This window comes from Carcharodon carcharias, chromosome 7 (genome assembly GCF_017639515.1).
Source record: "Carcharodon carcharias isolate sCarCar2 chromosome 7, sCarCar2.pri, whole genome shotgun sequence".
NCBI classification, from domain to species: Eukaryota; Metazoa; Chordata; class Chondrichthyes; order Lamniformes; family Lamnidae; genus Carcharodon; species Carcharodon carcharias.
In genome coordinates this window covers 188,036,246-188,053,550 of record NC_054473.1, presented here as the reverse complement: position 1 = coordinate 188,053,550, position 17,305 = coordinate 188,036,246, and the positions used below count along the sequence as shown (strand labels likewise).

The 17,305-nt window shown below is 49.0% G+C and overlaps 1 protein-coding gene across 1 annotated transcript in view; it reads left to right on the top strand.

Moving 5' to 3' along the window:
- Positions 1-12,254, top strand: part of LOC121280234 (BTB/POZ domain-containing protein kctd15) — a 54,864-nt gene extending 42,610 nt beyond the window's left edge. The window contains exons 5-6 of the mRNA XM_041192007.1: positions 2,434-2,739; positions 12,027-12,254. Of these exons, the coding sequence (XP_041047941.1) occupies positions 2,434-2,739; positions 12,027-12,185 (465 nt within the window). The 3' untranslated portion in view covers positions 12,186-12,254. The remainder of the gene's footprint in view (positions 1-2,433; positions 2,740-12,026) is intronic.
- The last annotated feature ends 5,051 nt before the right edge of the window (positions 12,255-17,305 follow it).

Below are 17,305 nucleotides of genomic sequence, written 5' to 3'. Positions count from 1 at the left end.
CTGGCTGGGCCAGCGTTTATTGCCCATCCCTAGTTCCCCTTGAGAAGGTGGGGGTGAGCTGCCTTCTTGAACCGCTGCAGTCCATGTGGTGTAGGTACACCCACAGTGCTGTTAGGGAGGGGGTTCCAGGATTTTGACCCAGCGACAGTGAAGGAACGGTGATATATTTCCAAGTCAGGATGGTGAGTGACTTGGAGGGGAACTTCCAGGTGGTGGTGTTCCTACGTATGCAAGGATATTTGAATTAATTTTCCTTTCTTACTTATTTTCTCGTTGTTGGCAACTGGTGATTAGCTCAAGGTTTCTGCCTCACGTTGGGCTGTGTGATTCCACAGAATGAGAACGGAAAATAACTTGTGGCTTTTTTGTGTTGATCGAGTGTCTACAACGCTTGGTCAAGGAGGGAGGTTTCCAGGAGGCTAGTTTAATTGAATTTCCTCTCCAACCTGTTCTGCCATTAAATTAAATCTTGACCAATCTCTACCTTAACTCCATTTACCATCCTTGGTTACATTACTCTTAATATTCTTGCCTGACAAAAATCTATTGCATTGACCCTCAGCCCCAACAGCTTTTTGTGGGGAGAAAGTTCCAGATTCTCACTCCCCTTTGTGTCAAGAAATGCTTCCTGACATCACCCCTGAATGGGTTAGCTCTAACTTTAAGGTTATGCCCCTATGTTTTGGACTCCACCCCCCCCCCCCCCCACCCCCCCTCCCCACGTGTCCAACCACGAGAGGAAATAGTTTCTCTATCTAGCTATCTTTTCAAATCCTTCAGTCACCACAAACTCTATTCGATCGCCCCTTAATCTTCTAAAGCTGAGGGAATCCAACACTATTCTGTGAAACCTGTCCTCATTATTTTACTCTTTTAGTCTCTACATCATTCTGATGAAACAGCTAGAGTTAGATTTCTTTGGGAGTGTCAAGGGATATGGATCAAAGACTGGGTAAATGAAATTGAAGTACACGTCACCATGATCTCATTGGTAGGATTGGATGAAATAAGGTGAAAGATCTCATGTGGAGCATTAACACTAGTGTGAGGCTGGATGGCTTGTTTCTGTTCTGTGCTGTGGAATAATGGAGCAGGCTCAAGCAGCTGAAGGCCCACTCCTCCTCCTATCAGAATGGCCCACTCCTCCTCCTATCAGAATGGCCCACTCCTCCTCCTATCAGAATGGCCCACTCCTCCTCCTATCAGAATGGCCCACTCCTCCTCCTATCAGAATGGCCCACTCCTCCTATCAGAATGGCCCACTCCTCCTCCTATCTGAATGGCCCACTCCTCCTCCTATCAGAATGGCCCACTCCTCCTCCTATCAGAATGGCCCACTCCTCCTCCTATCAGAATGGCCCATTCCTCCTCCTATCAGAATGGCCCACACTTCCTCCTATCAGAATGGCCCACTCCTCCTCCTATCAGAATGGCCCACTCCTCCTCCTATCAGAATGGCCCACTCCTCCTCCTATCCGAATGGCCCACTCCTCCTCCTATCCGAATGGCCCACTCCTCCTCCTATCAGAATGGCCCACTCCTCCTCCTATCAGAATGGCCCATTCCTCCTCCTATCCGAATGGTCCACTCCTCCTCCTATCTGAATGGCCCATTCCTCCTTCTATCAGAATGGTCCACTCCTCCTCCTATCCGAATGGTCCACTCCTCCTCCTATCCGAATGGCCCACTCCTCCTCCTATCCGAATGGCCCACTCTTCCTTCTATCCGAATGGCCCACTCCTCCTCCTATCAGAATGGCCCATTTCTCCTCCTATCAGAATGGCCCACTCCTCCTCCTATCCAAATGGCCCACTCCTCCTCCTATCTGAATGGCCCATTCCTCCTCCTATCCGAATGGTCCACTCCTCCTCCTATCTGAATGGCCCATTCCTCCTTCTATCAGAATGGTCCACTCCTCCTCCTATCCGAATGGTCCACTCCTCCTCCTATCCGAATGGCCCACTCCTCCTCCTATCCGAATGGCCCACTCCTCCTTCTATCCGAATGGCCCACTCCTCCTCCTATCAGAATGGCCCATTTCTCCTCCTATCAGAATGGCCCACTCCTCCTCCTATCAGAATGGCCCACTCCTCCTCCTATCAGAATGGCCCACTCCTCCTCCTATCTGAATGGTCCACTCCTCCTCCTATCCGAATGGTCCACTCCTCCTCCTATCCGAATGGCCCACTCCTCCTCCTATCCGAATGGCCCACTCCTCCTTCTATCCGAATGGCCCACTCCTCCTCCTATCAGAATGGCCCATTTCTCCTCCTATCAGAATGGCCCACTCCTCCTCCTATCAGAATGGCCCACTCCTCCTCCTATCAGAATGGCCCACTCCTCCTCCTATCTGAATGGTCCACTCCTCCTCCTACCTGAGCAGAAAACTTGGGAACAAAAGAAAAGGTGTGAAATGAAATGTCTCTTTTGCAGGATTTTGGCCTGTTATATGAAGAAGCAAAGTATTACCAGTTACAACCCATGGTGAGAGAACTGGAGAGGTGGAAACAGGAAAAGGAACACCGAAAGTCCTCGCAGCCCTGTGAGTGTCTGGTGCTGAGGGTAACCCCTGACCTAGGAGAGCGCATCAGCCTGAGTGGAGAGAAGTCACTCATAGAGGATATTTTCCCTGAGACCGGGGATGTCATGTGCAACTCTGTAAACGCCGGGTGGAACCAGGACCCCACACATGTCATACGCTTTCCGATCAATGGATACTGCCGGCTCAACTCAGTCCAGGTAAGGGCTGGTCTTGGTCTTGGCCTCGCCTCGGGGGTGTCAAGTTTTCTTTATGGTAACTATTCTAAACTGCGCCAACACTGGGGTTTGCGGCTACTGTCTCTGTTCACTTGCAACCTGCCAAACCTCTGTGCGTCTATGTGATGAATGGGTTTTGAAAGAGCAGTTGGAAGACTGACAGCACAGAGCCGCACACAATAATTTAAGTGGGGAATAATGATCAAGGATTTTAGAATGGCTTTCAGCAGAAGGCCAGTCAGAGCTATGCACACACCAGGGCACTGTGACATCAGTGTGTCAGAGACACACGTAGGCATAAGAGCACTTGGACATCAGTGCTTGAGATACTTTTACACACAAAATAGATTTTCCTGCAAAGTCCCATGGAATAAATGGGACAATGGCAGCATGGAGATGAAGTTAGCATGTGTGACAGGAAACTGAGAATAGTGGTGAACAAAATAAAAACAGAAAATGCTGGAAAGGTTTCTGCTCTAAAACAATAACTCTGTTTCCCTCCAACATTTACTGCCTGACCTGCTAAACATGTCCAGCATTTTTTCTATTCAATGAGAGGATGTGGGCTTCACTGGCTTGGCCAATACTTATTGCCCATCCCATTTGCCCTTGAGAAGGCGATGATGGGCCTTGCTCTGGAACCGCTGCAGTCCATGTGGTGTAGGTACACCCACAGTGCTGTTAGGGAGGGAGTTCCAGGATTTTGACCCAGTGACAGTGAAGGAACGGTGATATATTTCCAAGTCAGGATGGTGAGTGACTTGGAGGGGAACTTGCAGGTGGTGGTGTTCCCATCTATCTGCTGCTCTTGTCCTTCTAGATGGTAGTGGTCGTGGGTTTGGAAGGTGCTGTCTAAGGAGCCTTGGTGAGTTCCTGCAGTGCATCTTGTAGATGGTACACACACTGCTGCCACTGTGCATCGGTGGTGGAGGGAGTGAATGTTTGTGGATGTGGTGCCAATCAAGCAGCTGCTTTGTCCTGGATGGTGTCAAGCTTCTTGAGTGTTGTGGGAGCTGCACTCATCCAGGCAAGTGGGGAGTATTCCATCACACTCCTGACTTGTGCTTTGTGGATGGTGGACAGGCTTTGGGGAGTCAGGAGGTGAGTTACTCACTCCAGGATCCCTAATCTCTGACCTGCTCTTGTAGCCCCAGTATTTATATGGCTAGTCCAGTTCAGTTTCTGGTCAATGGTAACCCCCAGGATGTTGATAGTGGGGGATTCAGTGATGGTGATGCTATTGAATGTCAACGATGATGGGTGATGGTCAGATTCTCTCTTGTTGGAGATGGTCATTGCCTGGCACTTATGTGGCATGAATGTTACTTGCCAGTTTTCAGCCCAAGCCTGGATATTGTCCAGGTCTTGCTGCATTTGGACATGGACTGCTTCAGTATCTGAGGAGTTGCAAATGGTGCTGAACATTGTGCAATCATCAGCGAACATCCCCACTTCTGACCTTATGATGGAAGGAAGGTCATTGATGAAGCAGCTGAAGATGGTTGGGCCGAGGACACTACCCTGAGGAACTCCTGCAGTGATGTCCTGGAGCTGAGATGACTGACCTCCAACAACCACAACCATCTTCCTTTGTGCTAGGTATGACTCCAACCAGTGGAGAGTTTTCCCCGATTCCCATTGACTCCAGTTTTGCTAGGGCTCCTTGATGCCACACTCGGTCAAATGCTGCCTTGATGTCAAGGGCCGTCACTTTCACCTCACCTGCAGAGTTCAGCTCTTTTGTCCACGTTTGAACCAAGGCTCTAATGAGGTCAGGAGCTGAGTGACCCTTGTGGAACCCAAACTGAGCATCAGTGAGCAGGTTATTGCTAAGCAAGTGTCACTTGATAGCACTGTCAACGACCCTTTCCATTCACTTTACTGATGATGGAGAGTAGACTAATGGGGCGGTAATCGTCCGGGTTGGATTTGTCCTGCTTTTTGTGTACAGGACATACCTGGGTAATTTTCCACATAGCCGGGTAGATGCCAGTGTTGCAGCTGTGCTGGAACAGCTTGGCTAGGGGCACGGCAAGTTCTGGAGCACAAGTCTTCAGTACTATTGCTGGAATATTGTCAGGGCCCATAGCCTTTGCAGCATCCAGTGCCTTCAGCCGTTTCTTGATATCACGTGGAGTGAATTGAATTGGCTGAAGACTGGCATCTGTGATGCTGGGGACCTCCGGAGGAGACCGAGATGAATCATCCACTCGGCACTTCTGGCTGAAAATTGTGGCAAATGTTTCAGCCTTATCTTTTGCACTGATGTGCTGGGCTCCTCCATCATTGAGGATGGGGATATTTGTGGAGCTCCTCCTCCAGTGAGTTGTATAATTGCCCACCACCATTCACGACTGGATGTGGCAGGAGTGCAGAACTTAGATCTGATCTGTTAGTTGGGGGGTACACTTAGCTCTGTCTATCACCTGCTGCTTATGCTGTTTGGAATGCAAGTAGTCCTGTGTTGTAGCTTCACCAGGTTGACACTTCATTTTTAGGTATGCCTGGTGCTGCTCCTGACATGCCCTCCTGCACTCTTCATTGAACCAGGGTTGATCCCCTGGCTTGATGGTAATGGGAAAGTGGGGGATATGCTGGGCCATGAGGTTAAAGATTGCCGTTGAGTACAATTCTGCTGCTGATGGATGCCCAGACTTGAGTTGCTAGTTCTGTGATAGATCCACACAACACAATGGAGGGTATCCTCAATGTGAAAGTGGGACTTTGTCTCCACAAGGACTGTGCGGTGGTCACTTCTACTACTGTTATAGACGGGGATGAGGTCAAGAAGGTTTTTCCCTCTTGTTGGTTCCCTCATTTCCTCAGGTTAGTGTCCTCGGCCCAACCACCTTCAGCTGCTTCACCAATCACCTTCCTTCCATCATAAGGTCAGAAGTGGGGATGCTCACTGATGATTACACAATGTTCAGCACCATTCGTGACTCCTCAGATACTGAAGCAGCCCATGTCCAAATGCAGCAAGACCTGGACAGTATCCAGGCTTGGGCTGACAAGTGGCAAGTAACATTCACACCACACAAGTGTCAGGCAATGACCATCTCCAACAAGAGAGAATTCAACCATCACCCCTTGATGTTCAATGGCATTACCATCACTGAATCCCCTTCTATCAACATCCTGTGGGTTACCATTGACCAGAACCTGAACTGGACTAGCCATATAAATACTGTGGCTACAAGAGCAGGTCAGAGGTTAGGAATCATGTGATGAGTAACTCAACTCCTGACTCCCCAAAGTCTGTCCACTATCTACAAGGCATAAGTCAGGAGTGTGATGGAATACTCCCCACTTGCCTGGATGAGTGCGGCTCCCACAACACTCAAGAAGCTCGACACCATCCAGGACAAAGCAGCCCACTTGATTGGCACCACATCCACAAACATTCACTCTCTCCACCATCAACGCACAGTAGCAGCAGTGTGTACCATCTACAAGATGCACTGCAGGAATTCATCAAGGCTTCTTTGGCTGCACCTTCTAAACCCACGACCACTACCATCTAGAAGGACAAGGGCAGCAGATAAATGGGAACACCACCACCTAGAAGTTCCCCTCCAAGTCACTCACCATCCTGACTTGGAAATATATCACCGTTCCTTCACTGTCGCTGGGTCAAAATCCTGGAACTCCCTCCACATGGACTGCAGCGGATCAAGAAGGCAGCTCACCACCACCTTCTCAAGGGCAACTAGGGATGGGCAATAAATGCCGGTGCCTTGGTCAATGCTGGCTAGTCTGTCTGGTGTCATTCCTTTTTTGTGACTTTGTAGCAGTTTGATACAACTGAGTGGCTTGCTAGGCCATTTCAGGGGGCAGTTAAGAATCAGCCACATTGCTGTGGGTCTGGAGTTACATGTAGGCCAGACAGGTAAGGACAGCAGATTTCCTTCCCTAAAGTTCATTATTGAACCAGATGGGTTTTTAACGACAATTGACAATGGTTTTATGATCACTATTACCAAAACTAGCTTTATATTCTGGATTTATTAACTGAATTTGAATTCCACCAGCTGCTGTAGTAGGATTCGAACCCACGTCTCGAAAGCATTAGCTGAGGCCTCTGGATTACTAGTCTGGTGACATTACCATTACACCACCGCCTCCCCAGATTTCAGATTTCAAACATCCGCAGTATTTTGCTTTTGTAGTTGTGGTGAGCAGTTGTTTTTCAGACTGGAGGAAGTTATGTAGTCATGTTCCCACAAGGTAGGGACTAGGACCACTGCTTTTCTTGATATATTAATGACCTAGGCTTGGGGGTACAGGGCATAATTTCAAAAGTTGCACATTGCCCAAAGTTTGGGAATACAGTGAGCTGTGAGGAGGATAGTGACAGATTCAAAAGGACTTGGGCTGGTAGAATGGGCAAACTGGCGGCAGATGAAGTTTAATACAGAGAAGTGTGAATTGATACCAGAAATCATGGTGTATAAGTTGATCTGGTATATAAGATGATCCAATTTTCCAGCCTGAAAAGTCATGTTTTTTGCATATACTCTGTGTGTAAGTTGACCCCCCCACTCTCCTTTTCAGCCATGACATGCTATAGTCACATTAGAAGTCAGTCTCAATTTTTCACCCCACAAATGCATGTTTTACTTACCAATACTTTATAACCGAGCACAAGGAATTAAAGAGGTGACATGGGCTGTATTGTGAAGATGCGCGGGAATTTAAAACGTGTCCACTCTTTGCATTGGATGCTGAAGACATTTCAAAGTGGTGACCATCCCACCCACACGGTGGTTCACTTCTATACTTGGTGTATAAGTTGACCCTGTTTTTGGAGGGATTTTTCAAGACTTCAATGGTCGACTTATATGGCAACATCCACGGTTCATTTTGGTAGGAAGAACAAGTAGAGGCAATATAAGGGTACAATTCCAAAATGGGTGCAGGAGCAGAGGCGAGTTATAAGTGCAGAGATTAGTGAAGGTGGCAGAACAGGTTGAGAGCACAATTTACTTTATTAGAATGAGTCCAGGGATGTGGAGCTTTAGTTACGTGGATAGATTGAAAAGCTGGGACTGTTCTCTTTAAAGAGAAAAGAGAGCTGTGAGGAGATTTGAGAAAGGTGTTCCTTAGGGGTCTGGACAGAGTAGATTGGAAGAAGCTGTTCCCATCGGCAGAAACATTGAGGATCAGAGGACAAAAATTTAAGGGAATTGGCAAAAGATGTAACAGCGACATGGGGAAAAGGTTTTCTTCCACAGCGAGTGGTTAGGATCTGTAATGCACTGCCTGAAAGTGTGGTGGAGGCAGATTAAATCCAGGCTTTCAAAAGAGAATTGGACAGACACTTGAGGGAGAACGGGACTAGCTAAACCGCTCTTGGAGAGCCGGCACTAGCTTGATGGGCCGAATGGCCCCATTCTATGGTTCTGTAGGGACCGAGGTACTATGACAGCAATGACTTTGCGAAGGAAGTTTTGCATGAGCTGTCCGCAAGCTGAGTTTTCCACTTTGCAATTTTGTGTCTGAGGTCAGTGCACTTCCCCTTTTTTAAACGGTGGCTCTTGTATTTCATGAGAAAATTCAACATTCCTGCAATCTCAATTACCCAAGGAGGCACAACACAACAGCACTAATATCTGCTCCCTCCACAAAGCATCCTCTCCTCCCCCATCCTTGGACACAAACATCCATTAGGAACTGTGAACTTCTCCAGACATTTCCATCAATGAAACCTTTGCCACATCACAGGTAAGGCTGGCAATTCTACCAGGTGTGGCTCTCACTCTGCTGTGAGAGGGCCGGTTGCATTTATTTTTCTGGCTGCATTTGAAGTTGTTCGATTGGTGGGTCTATATTGATTCCATCTGTTCCATCTTTGAACCATGCACCAAATGTTAAGCAGATGTTGGGCTGCTCTGAGAGGAAACAGGAGTTTGCCAAACTAAATACCACTTAATGGTGCCCTCCAGCTGATCAGTGCACACAGATCCCTTGATGTGAATGTATATAATGTGCAACTACCATCGTGGAAATCCAAAACTGTATGAATCAGGAGACCCTTCATTATCTAGTTACTGATCAGTGGCGAGGATTTACCCTCTCAAACCCTTCCTTCATTTCCTTCTTCATTTTCTGTTCTCCAGATAATACAGCCTTGGTTTGAAGTCTCTCATACTAACTCCACGTTCCCAGCCTTGGTACCAACTCAGTGAATCTTCACTGCACCTTTTTCATGGCTGCAATGCCCTTTCTAAAATGGGGCGACACTGTAGAGTGTAATTGGTCTCCTCCTTGCTTATCTATATATAGTGCCACCACCCCCACCTACAAAATGCAGACCTTCATTTAACTTGACAGATTTCTTACTGCATGTCTGCTTTTAAAGATCTGCCTCTTCTGTAAACACAGGAGCAAACTAAGAAAAGGTTCCTGCTTTTTGCAGTTTAACATGTGTCCCTGGGGTTGGTCAGACATTGGCTTTTCATTACTCTGACCCTCGGCAGGCTGATGGGGTCTTACCTGCGGACTGTACAGATGCAAAGTGGGTAATGCCAACCTAATCCTTGTGGGTATGGGATACAATCAAAACCACTTCTAAGCTGTTATTAATTGGTATTAAATTGGCAATCTCATTCCAGGGGCTGGATGTTATGAGAAATATCAACATGTCCATTTCCAATGCAATATAGGGCATTGGAAACAGAAATTAAATATTGAGTAATGTAGAGGGAGCTTTACTCTGTCTCTAACCCCGTGCTGTACCTGTCCTGGGAATGTTTGATGGGGTCAGTGTAGAGGGAGCTTTACTTTCTATCTAATCCATGTAGTAGAAACAAACAAAACGGAGAGCAGGAAGAGAGCAGATGGTGCAGTGAGCTTGTCCTATACTGTCATGGGGTAACTTCTGCTTCTTATCCCTCCCAACACATCCTTAGTCCATCCTGTTACCCAACTCCTTGGGAGAGGCAAAACAGAAGCAAGAAAAATCATCAGCCAATTTTGGAAAATGCTGGGAATTTCATTTCCAACTCCTGAAAGTGATCAACCAAGTTCAGGGAAATTGCTGTGACTGGGCGATCTCTCACTCGGTACCAATCTTCCTCATGGCCACAATCAGGGATTTCTCCTGCTCCCTTCTGAATCATACAGGGCCCTGCACTTGTTCCAGAGGCTGACCGACTTCTAACCTCATTCTATATGCAACTAACTTGTCTTCTGTAACCTATCTCACTTGAATAGCCTCTGCACATGGGGAAAAAAAAAATCTCATCTTTTCATTAAAGACCCCAATCAAATCTCCCTGAAGTCCACACTTTTCTGGAGTAAAGATTCCCAACTCTAATCCTGTTAGGATCATGTTAAAGTTTGTTTCATTCCAGGGTTTCTCCTCTGAACCTGTTCCCAGCCCCCTATATAACTCACCCACATGAGGAGACCAGGACTCGACACAGTGCTACTATTAATGTTCCTTTTCTTGCAATTCTCACAAAGATGCTGAATCATTTAGATCAAAAGTCCGTCATTGGTAGCATTACATCCATGGATAATAATTTGGAGGCTTTGTTGTGTTAGTGAATTCTGTCTGTGCATGTATCTATTCCCATTACTGCTCGCTGCCTCTCTGTAATATCTCTCTGTGTTTGGTGCGTTTAATCAGGGCCTCAGGTGTCAGGGAAATGAAGTTTCGGAAGCTGGATGGAGGTTACCTGGGGTCACACAGCCTCTTAACAAGTCTCTTCAGACAGGTTTGGTTTCTGAAGAGAAGAATATGTGGTCCCAGTGACTTCTAGCTCTCCACGTCTGCCCCAATAACACAGTAACCGAGTGTCAGAGGCTTTTTTTTCCCACCACTTTTGACTTTAATTGATCATAATGATTTTCTTTTTCACTTTTAACACATTTTATTCCAGGCCCTATATAATTTTGTTCTGTTCAAGGCTGCAGCTTGAGATCTGACTGTAAAGCAGCCTGTATCAGTACTTTGTACTGCAGCTTGAGATCTGACTGTAAAGCAGCCTATATCAGTACTTTGTACTTGTCCTATTTATACATACAATTCCTTGGCCTTCCCACAGACCATAGAGTCTTACAGCAGAATAGGAGCCCATTAGAGTCTATCGTGCCTGTGCTGGAAGAGCTATCCAGTTACTCCCATACCCCTGTTCTTTCCCCATAGTCCTGCAAATTTTCCTCTACAAATATTTATCCAATTCTCTTTTGAAAATTACTATGAACTTGCTTCCACCCCCAGATCACAACTCTTGCTGCCCCCGATTACTTTGCTGATTAGCTTCTATCTGTGCCCCTCGGTTACCAACCCCCTGCTGCTGGAAACAGTTCCTCCTTATTTACTTCATCAAAACCCCTAATGATTTTGTATGCATCTCTACTGAATCCCCCTTTAACCTACTCCAGTCTCTCCACCTAACTGACCAGCCCTGGTCTCATCACATCCGTGTAGCCGAAGCCCCAAACGGCATAAGGTGCAAAGTTCCTGAGAATATTGGTGATCCAGTTGGGTTTTTATGACAATCCAATGTCTTCATAGTCATTTCTCCTACTGCCAACCTGCAAATGACCAGATTTATTCAGGTTTGCAATTTACAATGGTGGAATTCGAACTCCTGTCCGCTGACAACTCGTGCACCACAATGACTAGTGCAGGTTACATTGGTGTAATGGTTAAGTTACTGGACTAGTGATCCTGAGAATGCAGGTTGAGATCCCTACATGGCGATTGGAGAATTTTAATTAATTTTTTTCTTTTTAACTTGAAGAATGTGAAGGATTTAGACAGGTTGCAGAAGACATTTATCAGAATGATACTGGGGATGAGGGTCTTCGACTTTGTGGGGAAACTGGAATCATTCTCCTGAGAGCAATGAAGGTTAAAAGGAGATTTTAAGAAAGATGTTAAAAGCTGAGGCCTTTTGAACGAGTGGATAGACAGAAACGCTGTTAACTAGAAAGAAAACAGGTAACCAGAGTATATGGAACTGGCAAAAGGGCCAGAGGGGGGGTGAGAATTTTCTTAAGGGGAAAGTTGTTGTGATCTGCAATGCGCTGCTTGAAAGATTCAACAGTAACTTTCAAAAAGGAATTGGATAAATACTTGCAAGGGAAGAATTTGCAGGGTTATAGTGAAAGAACAGAGAAGTGAGGCTGATGGGTTCTTTTTTTCTAGTTGTTCAGCTCTTTCAAAAAGCTGGCACAAGTGGATGGGCCGAATAGACTCCTCCTGTGCTCCCAAGTCTTTTGTGTGTGATGACTGATTTGCTGATTGTTCTCCGCAGGTTCTTGAGCGATTGCTACACAAGGGATTTCATGTGGTGGCGTCCTGTGGGGGTGGAGTAGATTCCTCTCAGTTCAGTGAATACGTGCTGTATCGTCAGGAGAAACGTTTGCAGCTCACACCAACAACAATCAGAATAAAACAGGAGCCCCTGGATTAGCCCAAGCCGAGTCCTTCGGCCACTCCCTTTTGAGCTTTTTTTGTGTTTTTTTTCTCTCTCCACCCGCTCCCCCCCCCCCCCGCCCCCCCAACCCCCCCCCCCCCCCCCCCGCCCCCCCAACCACCCCCCCCCCCCCCCCCCCCAACCCCCCCCCCCAAATCCCCCCTCGTCTCCCCATCTGAATTTAGTTGCTGGACTCGAGGATGACCGTCTGTCAAAGAGACAGATCTCTTGACGAGGATATTTATCGATGGGTTGGATTAGCTGCAATCCCATCTAACGTTTTGTGTATGGAATCCTAACACCTCCAGCTGTCACTTCAGAACCCTTCGAAGCTGACCACACAGTGAGCGGGAACAGAAGCCGATGTTATTAAAGGGGCCATCGGTGGACTTTGGGCGCATCCATGGAAACTTCATCTTAATGCAAATTGGTGAGAGAGAGGATTGTGCTGCGATAATCCCTAAACCAACACCACAAATTGACTTCTACACCTTTAGGTTCTACCATGTAATGTGTTCTTCTGCCTCATCCTGTCCTTCAGCTGGAGGATTAAAGGGCACTTAACCCCAAAGCCTCAAACATCCGGCACACAACCCTTATAACCCCCAAATATAATCAGTGCTGGGGTACCGGTTTGCTTCGATGATGAGCTCTTGTGATAGTTTGTGACACTTCGCAATGACTTTGTGTGCAGAAGCTCATTTGTCACCTGGCACAGTGATTATCATAATTAATCATAAAGAAGCTTGTGCTTCATTTCTCCCCTCCTCCACTTTGAGAAACCTCTGTTCTCCTCCCTACCTCTCCTGTGTAAAGAATCTCCTGACCCCTCCTCAGTTATTGCCCAGCCCATCACTAAGCTCACGCTGAGGGCAGAAATCCAGATCCAGGAGACAGCAGCTAACATTGAAGTACCGTTTATTAAAAATTGAGGAGAAAACAGTTGAATTTTTTTTATTATAAATAAAATAAGATGTTTACCTGCAACTTGTCGATGCTTTTTGCACTAATGAATACTTAACACTTACAGGGTGCATTCAACAAGGTTTGTAAAAGGTAGTTTATTCTGATATGAAAGCTGTGGCTAAGTGTGTAGCAATCCCTCCCAAGTCACAGGATTGTGGTACTGGGACTTCAGTGCATAAACCAGGCTCACACTTCCAGTGCAGATCTGAGGGCGTGCTGCACTGTCAGAGGGGCAGTACTGAGGAGGCTCTGCACTGTTGGAGGGGCAGTTGTGAGGGAGTGCCACACTGTCGGAGGGGCAGTTGTGAGGGAGTGCCACACTGTCGGAGGGGCGGTAGTGAGGGAGTGCCACAGTGTCGGAGGGTGGTAGTGAGGGAGTGCCACACTGTCGGAGGGGCGGTTGTGAGGGAGTGCCACACTGTCGGAGGGCGGTAGTGAGGGAGTGCCACACTGTCGGAGGGGTGGTAGTGAGGGCATGCTGCACTGTCGGAGGGTGGTAGTGAGGGAGTGCCACACTGTCGGAGGGGCGGTAGTGAGGGAGTGCCACACTGTCGGAGGGCGGTAGTGAGGGAGTAACACACTGTCGGAGGGTGGTAGTGAGGGAGTGCCACACTGTTGGAGGGGCGGTAGTGAGGGAGTGCCACACTGTCGGAGGGGCGGTAGTGAGGGCGTGCCACACTGTCGGAGGGCGGTAGTGAGGGCGTGCCACACTGTCGGAGGGCAGTAGTGAGGGAGTGCCACACTGTCGGAGGGGCGGTAGTGAGGGAGTGCCACACTGTCGGAGGGTGGTAGTGAGGGTGTGTCACACTGTCAGAGGGCGGTAGTGAGGGTGTGCCGCACTGTCGGAGGGTGGTAGTGAGGAGGCTCTGCACTGTCGGAGGGGCGGTAGTGAGGGAGTGTCACACTGTTGGAGGGCGGTAGTGAGGGTGTGCCGCACTGTCGGAGAGCGGTAGTGAGGGCGTGCCGCACTGTTGGAGGGCGGTAGTGAGGGCGTGCTGCACTGTTGGAGGGGTGGTAGTGAGGGCGTGCCGCACTGTCGGAGGGCAGTAGTGAGGGCATGCCACACTGTCGGAGGGTGGTAGTGAGGAGGCTCTGCACTGTCGGAGGGTGGTAGTGAGGGTGTGCCACATTGTCGGAGGGCAGTAGTGAGGGTGTGCCACACTGTCGGAGGGGCAGTATTAAGGTGGGCCGCACTGTCAGAGGGCGGTAGTGAGGGCGTGCCACACTGTCGGAGGGCGGTAGTGAGGGCGTGCCACATTGTCGGAGGGCGGTAGTGAGGGCGTGCTGCACTGTCGGAGGGCGGTAGTGAGGGAGTGCCGCACTGTCGGAGGGTGGTAGTGAGGGCGTGCTGCACTGTCAGCGGGGTGGTAGTGAGGGAGTGCCACACTGTCGGAGGGCGGTAGTGAAGGTGTGCTGCACTGACGGAGGGCGGTAGTGAGGGCGTGCTGCACTGTCGGAGGGCGGTAGTGAGGGCGTGCCACATTGTCGGAGGGCGGTAGTGAGGGCGTGCTGCACTGTCGGAGGGCGGTAGTGAGGGAGTGCCGCACTGTCGGAGGGCGGTAGTGAGGGCGTGCTGCACTGTCGGCGGGGTGGTAGTGAGGGAGTGCCACACTGTCGGAGGGCGGTAGTGAGGGTGTGCTGCACTGTCGGAGGGCGGTAGTGAGGGCGTGCTGCACTGTCGGAGGGCGGTAGTGAGGGCGTGCCACACTGTCGGAGGGCGGTAGTGAGGGCGTGCTGCACTGTCGGAGGGCGGTAGTGAGGGCGTGCTGCACTGTCGGAGGGCGGTAGTGAGGGTGTGCCACACTGTCGGAGGGTGGTAGTGAGGAGGCTCTGCACTGTCAGAGGGCGGTAGTGAGGGTGTGCCACATTGTCGGAGGGCGGTAGTGAGGGCGTGCTGCACTGTCGGAGGGCGGTAGTGAGGGAGTGCCACACTGTCGGAGGGTGGTAGTGAGGGCGTGCTGCACTGTCGGCGGGGTGGTAGTGAGGGTGTGCCACACTGTCGGAGGGCGGTAGTGAGGGTGTGCTGCACTGTCGGAGGGCGGTAGTGAGGGCGTGCTGCACTGTCGCAGGGCGGTAGTGAGGGTGTGCTGCACTGTCGGAGGGGTGGTAGTGAGAGAGTGCCACACTGTCGGAGGGCGGTAGTGAGGGTGTGCTGCACTGTTGGAGGGGTGGTAGTGAGAGAGTGCCACACTGTCGGAGGGCGGTAGTGAGGGTGTGCTGCACTGTCGGAGGGGTGGTAGTGAGAGAGTGCCACACTGGCAGAGGGCGGTAGTGAGGGTGTGCTGCACTGTCGGGGGGTGGTAGTGAGGGAGTGCCACACTGTCGGAGGGCGGTAGTGAGGGTGTGCTGCACTGTCGGAGGGTGGTAGTGAGGGAGTGCCACACTGTCGGAGGGCGGTAGTGAGGGTCTGCTGCACTGTCAGAGGGGTGGTAGTGAGGAGGCTCTGCACTGTCGGAGGGGCGGTAGTGAGGGCGTGCCACATTGTCCAAAGGGCATATGAATTAGAAACAGTGGGCCATTCGGCCCCTCAAGCCTGATCTATTTGATAAGATCCTAGCCTCAACTCTGCTTTCCTGCACCCCCTATACCCTTTGACTCTTTTTGTTAATCAAGAATCTATCTAACTCTGCATTAAAAATAGTCAATGACCTGGCCTCCACTGCTCTCTCGGGCAGAGAAGAGGACTAGTAATCCAGAGACCCAGGCTGATGCTCTGGGAACACAGGCATCCTGGCAGCTGGTGGAATTTGAATTCAATTAATGAATCTGGAATTATAAAGCTGGTCTCAGTAATGGTGACCATGAAAATATCATTGATTGGTGTTAAAAAACCATCTGGTTCACTAATGTCCTTTAGGGAAGGAAATCTGCCATCCTTACCTGGTCTGGTCTACATGTGACTCCAGACCTACAGCAATGTGGTTGACTCTCAAATGCCCTCTGAAAAAGGGCAATTAGGGATGGGCAATAAATGCTGGCCTAGCCAGCGAAGCCCACATCCCATCAACGAATACAAAAAAGGAATTTCACAGTCTCACAGTCCTCTAAGAGAAAAAAATTAGAAGACATAAATGATTCATCTTCTGGATGGCAAGTGGAGTGCCACAAGGGTCAGTGCTGGGGCCTCCACTATATACAATCCATATCAATGACTAAACGAAGGGACCGAATGTATGTTTGCTGATGACATGAAGATAGGTAGGAGAGTAAGTTGTGAAGAAGACATAAGGAGTCCGCAAAGGGATATAGGCAGGTTAAGCGGGTGGGCAAAAATTTGGCAGATGGAGTATAATGTGGGAAAATGTGAACACATCCACTTTGGCAGGAAGAATAGAAAAGCAGCAAATTATTTAAATGGAGTGACATTGCAGAACTCTGTGGTACAGAGGAATCTGGGTGTCCTGGTACATGAAACACAAAAAAGTTAGTATGCAGGTACAGCAAGTGATTTGGAAGGCAAATGGACTGTTGTTGTTTATTGCAAAGGGGAATGGGATAAAAAAATAGGGATGTTTTACTCCAGTTGTACAGGGTGTTGGTGAGACCACATCTGGAGTACTGTGTACAGCTTGGTCTCCTTGTTTAAGAAAGGACTTTAATGCGTTAGAAGCAGTTCAGAGAAGGTTCAGTGAGGAATCCTGGGCTTTATCTCATAAGGATAGGTGGGAGTTTAGAAGACTGGGAGCTGATCTTATTGAAACATATAAGATCCTGAGGGGTCTTGAGAGTGGATGCTGAAAGGATGTTCTCCCTTCTTGGTGAGACTAGAACTAGGAGACAGTTTAAAAATAAGGGGTTTCTCGTTTAAGACAGATGAGATTTTTTTTTCTCAGAGGCAGTGCTGAAGGCGTGCTCACAATCTGGGGCTAGTACTGAGGGCGTGCTCACAGTCTGGGGCTAGTACTGAGGGTGTGCTCACAGTCAGGGGCTAGTACTGAGGGCGTGCTCACAGTCTGGGGCTAGTACTGAGGGCGTGCTCACAGTCTGGGGCTAGTACTGAGGGCATGCTCACAGTCTGGGGCTAGTACTGAGGGCGTGCTCACAGTCTGGGGCTAGTACTGAGGGCATGCTCACAGTCTGGGGCTAGTACTGAGGGCGTGCTCACAGTCAGAGGCTAGTACTGAGGGCGTGCCCACAGTCAGGGGCTAGTA